Source organism: Cyphomyrmex costatus, unplaced genomic scaffold (genome assembly GCF_001594065.2).
Source record: "Cyphomyrmex costatus isolate MS0001 unplaced genomic scaffold, Ccosl1.0 scaffold702, whole genome shotgun sequence".
Taxonomy (NCBI): domain Eukaryota; kingdom Metazoa; phylum Arthropoda; class Insecta; order Hymenoptera; family Formicidae; genus Cyphomyrmex; species Cyphomyrmex costatus.
In genome coordinates this window covers 311,284-325,106 of record NW_017280270.1, presented here as the reverse complement: position 1 = coordinate 325,106, position 13,823 = coordinate 311,284, and the positions used below count along the sequence as shown (strand labels likewise).

The 13,823-nt window shown below is 32.4% G+C and overlaps 2 protein-coding genes across 2 annotated transcripts; one reads left to right on the top strand and one right to left on the bottom strand.

Moving 5' to 3' along the window:
• Window positions 1-1,871: 1,871 nt before the first annotated feature.
• On the top strand, window positions 1,872-2,423 carry LOC108780511 (histone-lysine N-methyltransferase SETMAR-like). Its single transcript, XM_018548256.1, has 2 exons — window positions 1,872-1,876; window positions 1,961-2,423. Exons 1-2 carry the CDS (start codon window positions 1,872-1,874, stop codon window positions 2,421-2,423), a joined length of 468 nt encoding a protein of 155 aa, XP_018403758.1.
• A 4,688-nt stretch (window positions 2,424-7,111) lies between these two features.
• On the bottom strand, window positions 7,112-12,790 carry Acadvl (Acyl-CoA dehydrogenase very long chain). Its single transcript, XM_018548268.1, has 8 exons — window positions 12,702-12,790; window positions 10,102-10,306; window positions 9,812-10,030; window positions 9,030-9,458; window positions 8,552-8,815; window positions 7,986-8,342; window positions 7,700-7,912; window positions 7,112-7,408 (listed from the first exon to the last, which is right to left on the bottom strand). The coding sequence occupies exons 1-8, from the start codon at window positions 12,788-12,790 to the stop codon at window positions 7,271-7,273; spliced, it is 1,914 nt and encodes a 637-aa protein (XP_018403770.1). The 3' UTR covers window positions 7,112-7,270.
• Window positions 12,791-13,823: the final 1,033 nt, after the last annotated feature.

Here is a 13,823-nt window from a genome sequence, read left to right as displayed (position 1 = left end):
GAGAAAATAGTATCCTCTAATTAAAAATGCTGCTAATTTTTCGTCTACAGAAACATCTCGTCGTAATGGTTTTTATATAAGTTTTAGATATATTCTCCATTCTTCGTCCCTTATAAAAATTTAATATTGATATTGACCAATTAATCACTTATTTTCACTATTAAAAATATTGTTAACAATGCTTTTAATACTCAAAATAGTGATTAATAGTCAACATTCAATTTCTATATATTATTAAGGGAAGGGCCAAATAGTGTACATGGATTTTGTTGAACTGTAAATGTGTTTTGGTACTTGCATTCGAAAGTTTTGAAATGTTTAATTTGTATTGCAAACGGATATTATTCGTACGATTGCAAGCATTAAAATATGATAAATAGGGTAAAGTGTACAGTGATTGATCACTTAAGTGCTGAAATTTAATATAATCAATATAATCACTATTGAAATTATTTGAAATTTGAATTTGATACAAAGCGTTAAGTAAGGTTCAAAGAATATGTTCAAATATAAAAAACTTTGAATAAAACCACGTTTTTTATTTTTTCCAACAGTAGAATTTTATTCAGAAAATGATAGTTATTGATGACATCGATTGATCATCAAAATGAAGAAAAAAAATTCAGAAAATGAAAAAGTGATAAATTTAATGAAATGTTAAAAATTTTTTAAAAGATTTTCATTAATATAATATTTACAAATGTTCATCTACTCGGATCTTATATAAGTCTACCTCGTAAAAAACGGATTGTAAATTAAATATTTTATTCTATATGAAGTTAGTAAAGATCATTTATTACTATGTTGTGAAATTAACTGTTAATTTGACTTGAATTTTAATATATAGGCTAATTTATAGCAAATGGTCAATCACTGTATCGTGGTCAATCACTGTATATACTTTACCCTATAATATTTCTATTACGTGCGTTGTTTAATCATTCATTTAAACGCACATTTTATACAAATGTACATACACATAAAGAAAAGCGCACAAGAAATTTTCGATACAAAATTCTCCTAAATTTTGAATATTGTATAGTACCACTTACTCATGAATTAATATCAGAAATTCCAGTGATTGAGAGCGAGTGAAAAAAACGTTCTAAATTTGTTATTTTAGTGGAATAAACTATTAAATTGAAGAAATCTACTTCTTGTTACTTTGCATACTAACAACAACGCTGTACTCTCAATCACTGGAATTTCTGATTTGAATTTGGAGAGTCTACAAGAAAATTGAATTTTGATTTATCATGAATTGATACTAAACATATATAAAGTTAGATGAAATTTGTGTGTACACTACTTGATTCTCCTCTTGGAAGTGCATATTGTACGTGTCAAGTTATTTAACGAGCGCTGCAACAAGAGAAAGGGGGAGGTTGCGACGATCGAATCGCGCGAGATACGTTATGCGACTAGTTGGTATGGACGACGGCCGAACAAGTTCTAACATCCTTTCGCCAACGATATTTCCAGTCATTCTAATTTACATGCGACGTATATGAATCTAATATATAACAATCCTACCTACAAAAAATCGTTTCGTTCTTCATTACAGATTTATGTATAAAGTTTTACGGTCGTTATTATAATCATTATAGATCGCTATTGTTATATAAGGTCTTTTTAGCTCAACTTTTTATACAGTTTATCTTTCCTCTTTTTTCGTATCGGACAGACAAAGAGATAAGCTGTGTAAAAAATTCAGCTAAAATAGACAGCTATAGTCGTAGCCAAACAGTGCGACGCAATGCGCAGAGTAATTTATTATATTAGGTGTAGTAAAAAGAAATCCATTATTTTTTCAATAGATGGCTTTAGTAATCTGTATCTCGCGTTGTATAAGTGCGATCGGGTTATGCTTGATGGCGTTAGAAAGATAAGATTTCGTACTAAAAAAACTCAGACAGTTTTGTGATTGCTTGACTCAGTATTGTTTGAGCGCGCGTTAAAGATGGACATCAGCAAAAATACGCTATATTTTACAGTTTTTCTTCGATAAAAGCGAAAACGTAAGCCAGGCGGCTGAAAATGTGAATAGTGTTTATGGTCCTGATACTGTAACAGCCAATCACGCGCAATTTTGGTTTCGTCGATTCCGTTCCGGTAATTTTGATGTCAAAGATGCACCACGCTCTGGAAGGCCAATTGTCGAAAATGTCGATAAAATAATGGAAATTGTCGAGTCCGACCGTCATGTAAGCACTGTTTCGATTGCCCAGGAGCTAAACATTGCACAAAAAACCGTTTGGAACCATTTGAATAAGGCTGGATACGAAAAGAAGTTCGAGGTATGGGTGCCACACGAGTTAACGCAAAAAAATCTCATGGACCGAATTTCCATCTGCGAATCGCTGCTGAATCGCAACAAAATCGATCCATTTCTGAAGCGGATGGTGACTGGTGATGAAAAGTGAATTACTTACGATAACGTCAAGCGAAAATGATCGCGGTGAGCCGGCGCAAACGGTGGCCAAGCCAGGATTGACGATCAGGAAGGTTTTGCTGTGTGTTTGGTGGGATTGGCAGAGAATCATCTACTATGAGCTGCTCCCCTACGGCCAAACTCTTAATTCGGACCTCTACTGTCAATAATTGGACCGTCTGAAGGAAGCAATCGCCCAGAAGCGGCCAGCGTTGGCCAATAGGAGAGGAATTGTGTTCCATCAGGACAACGCAAGGCCACACACATCGATAGTGACTCGCCAGAAGCTCCGGGAGCTTGGTTGGGAGGTTCTTATGCATCCACCTTATAGTCTGGACCTGGTTAAGTGATTACCATCTATTCCTGTCTATGGCGAATATTTTGCTAGTGAAAAATTCGCCTCAAGAGAAGCTTGTGAAAATCGACTGTCTCAGTTTTTTGCCAATAGGGATGAGGGTTTCTATGAGAGAGGCATAATGAAATTACCTTCAAAATGGCAACAAGTTATCGAATAAAACGGTGCATATTTGATCTAAATCGGATTATTCTAACTATACTAAATAAAGCCTTCAATTTCATGCAAAAATAATGGATTTCTTTTTACTACACTTAATATTATGAAACATCATTAAGGATCAACAATTCAACTTATTAAGTTTTTACCAGTTTGTTTGTTATTATTCCAGTATTATAATTTTTTCATTTTAAATAAAGTTGTAGAGTCCGCGTGCTGGATGCGAAAAATAATTTACATATATTATACATTTATAAAATCGGGCAAATCTGTTCTTTTTATCTATCTTTTACGATTTCCGTATATAAATAGAAAACGCGCTCTTGCTGTGCAGATAGAAAAAGGTCTAATTAGAAAAAAGTCTAGAAAGACATAGTAGAAAGTACAGCTATAAAAGCCCGGATCTATATTTTTAATCTTTTATCACAAAAAATACAAAGCTATTTTTCTGAAAACATTCATACATAGAACTTCGATTCTATGAAAGTCTTAATACGTATTCTGATATTTAAGAAACTATGTAAAATTATTCCTTACACGCGCGCGACCCGATCCTTGTGTGTGAGTGTGTATTATATGTTAAAAATTATTGAATTATTGAGCCGTGATAAGGCGATTAGTGTTACGATGCAAGCGCTACAAGCGGTCAGTTTCGTATAAGCGCGTATCTTGTGAGCTACGCAAAGAGAAAAATATTAGATTGTCAAGAGAGTTATAAATCAGTCTTCGGTTTTTATGTATATTATTATACCTTTAAATTGAATTTAAATATTTTATGGATTGTCTACAATAAATACAACTACTTAAGCTTAAGTTTTAAGCTAAAATTGACCAATCATAGTCAATTATTCTTCTCACATTCAACTGTGATTGGTCAATTTCTTACGGCTTAAGACTCAAACTTAGATAATGACTTATTGTAAAGTCTGTTAAATTTATTAAATAACGATGATTATTTTTTAAAATAAGGATCCGTGTTCATAAACCACTTGATTATGGTCTGTTTTGCTCAATAAAACATTTCTTATGACGATTTAAAACTGTTGAGGCAGCTTGTCATGACTATGGATTGACTGATAGCGAGTTATTGGATGATCTTTATCTTGAAAAATAATTACCAATTGTAATATATTTATGTGTAAAAACCGAAAGATGATTAAGAACTTTTTCGACAACCTAATCTATATACATATATATATACATATATATATATATATACATGAGTGATTACTTAAGATAAAAAAAGCAAAAATATGTGCAACGAAAGTAAGACTTAAGTGGTACTCTTGCGAAAGGATCGACATGCGAGCACATACCACGTCATTTGCGAGCATCAGTCTGAAAAAGAATCGACGACATACATTTGTTTAATTAATTTCATTCGTTCGCTCATAGATAATGAATTTACAATCTTTGCTTGCGAATTGACTGTGAAATAAAAAAAAAAGGAAAACGCGTGCCGATGTTCTTCGATATAAAATTCGACCGTTTTTTTATGTTACAATATAAGGAGACGCTTATTGCTAGCACAGTATTCCACTTCTTTTCAACACCAATACGAACAGTATGGCTGCACTTAAGCAGATCATGTATCGATATATGTTAGTGAGGGATCGACAAAGATTTATTTTCATATTGAGGAATATCAGGGTGACGCATGTGTATTCAATCTAAGGAGAAGATATTATAAGCTTTTGAGACATTCAAATCATCCTTTTGTAGATACAAAGTGCATCTCGTTAGCAGAACTCAGACTTTACTGTCACAGGGAGATGAGACGTAATCGTCGAGATCGTTTATTCAACATCAGTAAAGGGGTATTGATTGCTTTTTTGGAGTTTGACGGCCTACTGGATTGGAATAATTTTGTAGTGGTGTTGTATCGGTACACACTCGGCGATCTCGCGTCAGATACAAACAACGGTAATTTCTCAGAGGCCTTATTCTAGAAAAATATATACAAAAATACTAGGAAAATTTATAGTATACGTAAGATCTGTTGTGAGGTGAATTTTGACTTGCTAAGATATCGAATGGTTGGAAACAGGGGAATTGAATCAGGAATGTATATTATAGTTTTCGTACACATTTTCGTATACGATATTTTTTTAAGAATACGCCTCCAGCCTCTGTATTCTGTAACTCCTTATGCAGTCGTTACGTTTATAATGACAATTGAGCAGCTTCTTTACTATATAAAATATTTGTACAACTGTCATATTATGAACACATAACGAGTTACAGAATACAGGGACTGATCTGCTAACGAGCAAGTTTCTGTACATTCTGTCTTTCTTAACTTTCTTTCCAATACTTTTAAGCGTTACGCGAGCAACAGTAACTTATTAGATTTAAGATGAGAAAATGCAAGCGGATTCCACCTGCATGGATCCGTAGGATGTACGAGTGGTTCTTCAATCTCTTGCTCCCTTCGACGCGTAAAATTATTATACCTGGAGTAACGAACACGTATAAAAAAGATAGTCAGATGTTCTATTTTTCTCAGAAGTTATAAAAATTGCAGCCATTGTTATGATATCTATCAACGTTCGTAGGTAAAAAATCTCCGCCTCTTCCTCCCTCGCCCGACATGTCGCCTTTGCACGTAGAGAAATAATCGAGACTTATCTTTCGCGTTAGTTTCGTGTCATGTGTAAGTAACATTCGAAGTAAAATTTGCTGATTTATTCGAGCGCTCGTTCATGTGTTCAAGTCAGCTTCGAGTTTGAGAATCAAAGTTCTGTGTAAAGTAAAACTCTCATGTATCTAGCGTGTCTTTCGAAATTGTAAGAATTCGAGCAAAGCACTGCCATCATGAAAATTTGAATAACATCTCAAAACTCATTGAAATTCAGTGAATTTGCAATTTTCACGTGCTCCTGTCGGCTCTTTAAGGCAAAAGAATAAAAAAGATTGTGAACCGTTATTTACATTATTTTTACAGTTTGTACAGCAAAATCTTTTTTATGAATTTTTAGAAACGTAGAATAATTCTTGATTACGACGCACGTTTAAGTTAAGTCATATTTTAATCGCACATTGCCATCATTTTAACTCTTATCATCTTTCCTGCATAATTTAAATTAAAAACAAATTAATAATTTTATATTATTTAATTTTAGTAAACAACGAATTTTTCACTTTACCAAAATTATTGCCTTAAAAAAAGCGTATTTAAATAGTCTATGTTACAAAGGAACAAATCAAGTGTTTACTTCCGATTTGTTAACGAATTTTGTTACATCGCACAGATAGAAGTATTGTAATTTGCGATTAATTAAAAGTAAGCGAATTCGTAAGAATAAAACGAGACTTCGAGAGAAATCGAGAAAGTAATTTGATTCTCAAACTTGAGTAATGCGATAATGTTATGCGGATAATGCGCGCAGCTTCATGTTTCTTCGCATCAATTTCATTATTACATTAATCTTATGTACGGATATTACATCTTGACAAAGAATAAGATATGGAATTCTATATATATGGACATTCAGTGTGCTTCCATTGTCATTATGAACTGATAAGGTATGATGGAAAAATTGTGCATCTTTATATTCGCATAATTGTGATATTGTTAAATTGTGCATTTAACGATTAGAAACAAAACGAGCGATCAGTTATTAATAATTGATTATAGCTTCCTGTTTAATACATTTCTTTCACGTATCCCGTGCTGAGGAGTTTCTTTAAGTGGGAAAAGAGAGCAGCTATGATATAATATTAAATTAAAATATTTTTAAATGTATAAGATAAGATATATATAAATATATATATGTATATACCGTAAAACGGTACACTTCTCCCATTTAAAGTCTTTCATTTAATTTATTGTGTAAAAGACGACTTAACATGGTGTGATTTATTAAAATTATTTTTATTATTTTAACGAAACTGATGGATATATAAAATGAATAAACAGCATCTAAGAAAATAAACTTCAAATAGATCACATTATTTGTATAGCTATACATCTGGAGTTGCCGTTTCGTGTAAAGAGATACAAAGAGATATTAAAAATATAATAATTTTCTATATATACTTTTAAATATACCTTATGTTTTATACCTTATTAAGTTTAATTTTTGCATTGTTAATTGCTTATTTCGTTCGTAGTTTCCGCGGAAAATATATACAGTCAATCATAAAGTAACTTTATATTTGTACTATTATTCATAAGTTTTTCTATAAATTACAAAGTTGAAATATAAGAAAGAATTCTCTTTTTTCATCACATGGAAAATGATTTGTTATTTCTAACGTGATAAAACTCGGGTAAATTCAAAACTGCACAAGTCATGTACTATAAACTAAATTTAGATCGAGTCTTAAAAGCCTAATGGATTCAGTTGTACGCACCCACCGACATCGCACATATTCTTCGAAATTTTATTTAATTTACTAAAGATATCTAATTGTTTGGCGGAACTGACTTGCTGTAGATTATGTGCAGCGCGGTTTGACGCCTGTAACAACAAAACGCATTAAGTAATCGCGTTTAGGAATTAAAAAATAAATTGTATATTTACATTATATAATAGCAAAATCAAATAATATTTATAACGCAATAATTTAGAAAATAAGTTAATTATTCCTGATCAATTATCTCAAAAATATATTTTTTATGATAGATCAACTTAGATACAGATATCTACTTGTATATTCATTCATTAATTTAGAAAATTAAAAATGATTATAATGAATACTTGTTGATCCTACTAAGATTTTAATAAAGAATGATATAAATATATCCATACCTCCATGCACCAAGTTTGTGCCATTAATAATTCGTGCTCTGCACTAGGTAGATTCTTATTCAACGACATAGTTGCCCTGCTTAGAACAACCGCCATTGTATATGTATCTAAAGCAGCTTGCGCGATCCTATTGAGGATAAATTGTTCGTCTACAATGCCTCGTCCGTATTTGATAAGAGAAGACTCAATTACTTGACCAAAATTTTCCACGCTCTGCAATTATAATTTTTTAAATACAGATTCATTTATATTAAATTCCAGGTTACGTTTGAATTATTATTTTCACCTTCGAACAAAGAGCGGCGCTTTCCGCCAATTTCGGATGTATCAAATCCCCAAACGTAGGCGGTGATTTCAAACCAATTGCTCTAGTTGCACGTTTAGCGGCTTCCTCGACAATCAATCCTAAATTCGCGGATGGATTCTTGAAAGCTTTTTGTAGCTCCTTCAAATGACTTCCAGCATATTGAATACCAGTAAGCGCCACGAACAAACGCAAAATATCGTTCGTCCCTTCAAAAATTGGGAATATGCGCAAATCGCGCATTACACGTTCTAGACCGGTCTCACACATGAAACCCATCCCTCCTAAAATTTGAATAGCTTCATTGCACACCCACCACGCGGACTCAGATGCGAAACACTGCAATGAAAAAGAATTTGTAGCGTGTAAAATACAAATAATAAGTTCGGAGTGTTTTTTATACAAAAGTTATGCGTTTCGCGGATTATCTCTATATCCAGATTCGTTATTAAAATACCAAATCCGTATTATTATCATATACATCATTATATTTATCTAAAAGGGATATATTAGAATGTTACGAAAACAAGTTATTCAAACAGAATTACCTTCGAAATAGCGGCTTCCAGATGATAATCTTGGCTTCCGCAATCCATGTTACCAGAAATCATATACGCAAGGGATTGAGTGACGTAGTGCAATATAGACATGCGCCCCAATTTTTCTTGTATTGTGCCATAATTATCCAATGTACGACCAAACTGCAGGCGTTGCGTTGCATGATTTACGGCTTTGTTGATACAGTAGCGCATGGTGCCAGAAAGACACGCAGACATACCGAATCTACCATTATTTAGGATGTTCATAGCAACCTATAATCAAATAAAACGAACGTATAGTTCGAATAACATTCAAACCCAAGTAAATAATTCATGCAAAAGAATTAAAAATTTTTATTAAATATAATATATTGTATTCCGCAATGTATTAGATACAAGTAGATTATATTAAACACATTTGTTGATTTACTTAGCGATACTTATGACATATAAAGACGAGAAGAAAGTTTTTTTTTTTTAATTTTACCTTAAAACCTTCACCCTCCTTGCCGAGAACATTCTCTAGTGGGATCTTAACATCCTCGAAGAAAAGCGAAGTCGTGTTGCTACACTTGATGCCCATTTTTTTCTCGGGCGCTCCACTGGTAACACCACCAAATCCTCTCTCCACAATAAAAGCGGTTATTTTGTCTTTCGTTTCGCCTGTTTTCGGATCCGTGATAGGCGTTTGAGCGAACACGGTCATGACATCGGCAATGCCACCATTTGAAATCCATATCTTGTTGCCGTTGAGAACATAGTGCGATCCGTCCTCGGATTTAATAGCACGTGAACGTATTGAATTGGCGTCGGAACCGGAAGTCGGTTCCGTCAAACAGAAGGCAGCGTATTTGCCGTTGCTTACTTGAGGTAGGTACTTGGTCTTCTGTTCCGGTGTGCCGTACAAAAGTATACCCTGCAAAATAACAAAAAAATATAAGACTTATTTCGTACATATTAAGTAAAATAAAATTAATAAACAAGCATAAGAGATAAAATTAGTAAAGAAATGGAATGCTATATTTAATAAAAAAAATAGTAACGATATAATGAGACATTTTAACATATTTAGTTATCTTCAGTAATAATCATAACGAAATCGTTGAGACGCAAAAATTAAAATAAACTTACACAATTGATGGAAATATTGACAAATCAATTAAAAAATCAATTAGAATATTAAAAGATGCAATAACATTATCATGGATATCAGCACTATTAGAAAAACCGTCAAAAACGAGTAAAAAGTAAAATCGTGAGAAGTTTTACTTTGAATCCAATACTCTGATGTGCACCCAGTGTGATACCGATACCCAAATCGTGATAACCGCATATCTCAACGATTCGCGTGTACTGAGTATTCGTTAATCCCAATCCGCCAAATTCCGTGGGAACTTGCAGAGAGAACGCTCCCATATCCCAGAGAGCAGCTGCCGTTTTCTCATCCACGTACGCGTTTTGATCGTTTTTAACAGCATCATTTACTTCCTGAAAGAGAAAAAAATATGTTTGATAAAAGCTAGCCCTGTACATCAACTTTTGTGCTTTTTAATAGTTACCTCGTAGAACTTTTCCACGGGATCAATAAGCATTCTTATCGTATCAGTTTGCTCCTGAGTCATAGGTTCTGGGTACGGGCATACTTGGCTCAGCTGCAATTGGCCACGAAAAAGATTCATGGTAAAAGACTGAGACTCCTTCATGATGGCATTTTCTCGTGGCTTATCTTCCTTGACCTTTACTGCCGCTTGTGTAGCCAAACATCTGTGTGTGTATAATTTCAGTAATCATTAAACAATGTCTATAATTAAAATTGAAATAATTTACTTGATAATAAGTATAATAGAGTCAAGATATGTTCTCTCTACATATTATATATTATATTATTTTACATTTTGTGCAAGAGAGCACATGAAAATTGTTTCTAGAATAATTTTCGACCTTAAGCAACTCTGCCATTAAAATATTTCCTTCAGATCTGATTTTTACGATATAATAAGACATCTTTTTTAATATATGGTATATCGAGGAAAAGATGTCTTATTATGTCCCGGAAGTTTCTTCCAATCACTCTTATGTAGATAGAGCGGACTAAACTGAGTTGAAAAGTTTTGTATCATTTTGTAAATTTCGCAATGGTTAATGAGATATTAATTTTTAAAAATAGCCGAATATATATATTGGTCTTCAATAATGTTTTTCTTAAATACTATCAACTTTACAGAAAAGTAGCGAGAGATAAAAATTGTTTATTTTTTTCTCATAAAGTTCTGAACATTTTTTCAGAATTTTTCCAGAATTTTTGAATACTGTATTTCTTATGTTGGTAAAAATAGTTGTCAATAAAAAAATGCAGTACTAAAAAGTTAACAAAAAATTCTGAAAAAATTTTTACAGTTCTATGAGAAGAAGATATACAATTTTTGTCCCTTGTAGTTTTTTTGTAAAGTTGATAGCATTTGAGAAAAAAATTATTAAAGACCAATATATATTCGGCTATCTTTAAAAATTAATATCTTGTTAACCATTGCGAAACTTGCAAAGTGGTAGAGAACTTTTCGACTCAGTTTAGTCCGTTCTATCTACACAAAAGCGATTAGAAGAAATTTCTGAGACATCCTGTATATAATTTTATTAAAATTAGAGAACAAATCAAAAGAGTTGAGTTTAATTTTTGTTTTTATGACTTTGGATCAGTTTCAAGTATTAGAATCTAATAACAGTCACTTAGCACATCTTCATCCTAATATTCTTGATAAAATTTCTTAATTATTATCACATCCTGGTGGAAACGTTCACCATGCTTATTACTTGTCACATTCAAGTTATTTGAGAAGAAATATTATATTTTTCAATTAAAACATGATATAAAATAGTCTCAAAAAATCGATTTGAATTTTTCTAACAAATTCGACCTCAGCATTAAAAACTCGTAAACTAGTGTTATTAGAATATTGATATTGTTTATATATCGTGTGAAGTCATCTTATAAATAAATATATTACAATCTTATTATCTTTATTTATAAGATAATGTCGTCTTTCAATTTTTTTTTTTTTTTTGATAAAATAATAGATATTTATTTTTTCCTGTATTATTATACACATATTGATTCTTGTACTTTTTATTTAATTTGATATTTCTTTCATTATGCAATGTTAAGTTGGTATTCAGTCCTCAGTCAATACCAACCAAAGATCATCAATTGCATATTACATTTATATTTTTAAGTGTGAAATATTGATGTTATATTATTTTTGGTTGGAGTTTCGATTAGGTCGGTTGTTATTATATATATATAACCATTTTATGCTAATTTTTCTTCTTATTCTTATGGCTATAAAATGTTAATACAAAGAAAAATCTTCAATTATATAGCACTTTAAAATTATCCTTAATATTATTTAAATACAAGAATCGACTACACTGAGAAAAAATTCTGATTGAAAATAAACGAACCAGAAAATTCTGATCATATCAATCAGATTTCTGATTATTTTAATTAAAATTATAATAAATTCTAGAAAATTCTAATTTGTGTCCATTTCCAACCAGAATTCCGATTAATGTAACCAGATTCTTTTTCCATTGTGTTATAATATATTGGCTAGAATGGACTACACATTTCAATCTCCCATTTTTAGATGTTCAGAATCTATGAACTTAGGACCCGATGGAATCACCGATAACACACGGATTGAGCATGTAAATAACTGCATGTTGATACATATACATAAACACATACAGAACATAATACCTAGCATTTACGTATGCAACATGCTTGACAAGTCTCATATTTACTGAGCACAGTCCAAAGTCCACGCAACGTCAAACTGCGTCAAACGCACACGTTTGAAACTAAAAATATCAACACGCAATTGCAAATTGATGTACATACAAATTAATCTTTTATAAATTAATCGAGATCGAAGTTAAATATAACACATATACATGCCGTAAATTGCGACTTAATTAGTTAAAAATCAAGTTATTTATTCTATATAACATGTTACGTGCACAACAATTGCGTTGCATACGATCCAAATTTGATCGGCAATTTAGATTTTTATTTAAAAAAATGAATATGATTTTCTAATTGAAAATGTACTCCAATTGACAACAAGTTGCTCGAGTCAAATGAATAACAATGACATTTCACCTGGACGTGACGTTGAATCCTAAGGGCGTTTCAATGGCCTTGTTGATATTTTTGACAGTTGATGAAAAAACCTTGGCGATGCGAAGCATTGTTGTAAATATGACTATTTGCACTAACAAAGATTACAAATGGAAAGATAATTATTATTATGCTTTAAGATGTAACAGTACAAACTACTTGGGAACACTAACACCACCGCACCACCGTCTGCTGTAATAATAAAAGATGCGCCACTGTTCCCCACCACTACTTCTGTCCGACATCTTGTACCCAACTTCTCACCTAGCCCATGATGGCTGTGTTCCACTTATGCCCATTTCCACCAATGTAGATCAACTTTAGGGCCTCTTTCACCAACGCCGATTAACTTAAATCGACGATTAGTCCATTGGAATTGACCAATCGCGTCTGTCGTCAAAACTAAATGATAAATGCGATTGGTCAATTCCAATGGACTAATCGTCGATTAAGTTAATCGGCATTGGTGAAAGAGGCCCTAGAGTTAATCTACATTGATGGAAACGGGCATTAAGGGCCCAGACACAAGCTTTTGCATAACGCATAACGCATAGCGCATAAGAGAATCAGCCAATCAAAGTTCTTTTTTTCCGTAAAGTGGAAGGAAAGGAGGGATTCAGATTGGTTGATTCTCTTATGCACTGTATATTATGCGTTTGCAAAAGTCTGTGCTCCCCGCTTTAATCAGCTGTGCTGATCGGTGAAACAGATATTAGATGATACTACTTATATCATGGATGATACGAAGTAATTAGTGATATCAGACATCAGATAAGAGTTGAATTTAAGAATATTAGTGAGATGAGATAATATCGTGATGTGAGAAACCGTGAGTAATCTCAAGCACGGTTGGAACGGTACCTAAAACTCCGAATAACGTAAATATCCCATATAGCTATGGGTTGAATGTCGAAAAGTAAATGCAACGATAATTGGAAGTAGATGGAAAACGTAAACACATGTGATACGATTAGGTTAGGTTATATAATACAATCGAGAATTATACTATAATCTTCTTGCATTGCGTAATAGTTAATTATTTATTAGATTAAGATATGAAAATTGGTATATTTGTATATAGATATAAATTTATGTACATTAATG

What these genes read in the sequence shown, in the direction of transcription:
- Acadvl (XM_018548268.1), bottom strand. Translation starts at nt 12,790, where the DNA reads ATGCTTCGCATCGCCAAGGTTTTTTCATCAACTGTCAAAAATATCAAC. An exon ending in AGGAGGGTGAAGGTTTTAAG is followed by an intron (nt 8,816 to 9,029) that starts GTAAAATTAAAA and finishes ATTTGATTATAG; the next exon opens with GTTGCTATGAACATCCTAAA. An exon ending in TGGAAGCCGCTATTTCGAAG is followed by an intron (nt 8,343 to 8,551) that starts GTAATTCTGTTT and finishes TTTTCATTGCAG; the next exon opens with TGTTTCGCATCTGAGTCCGC.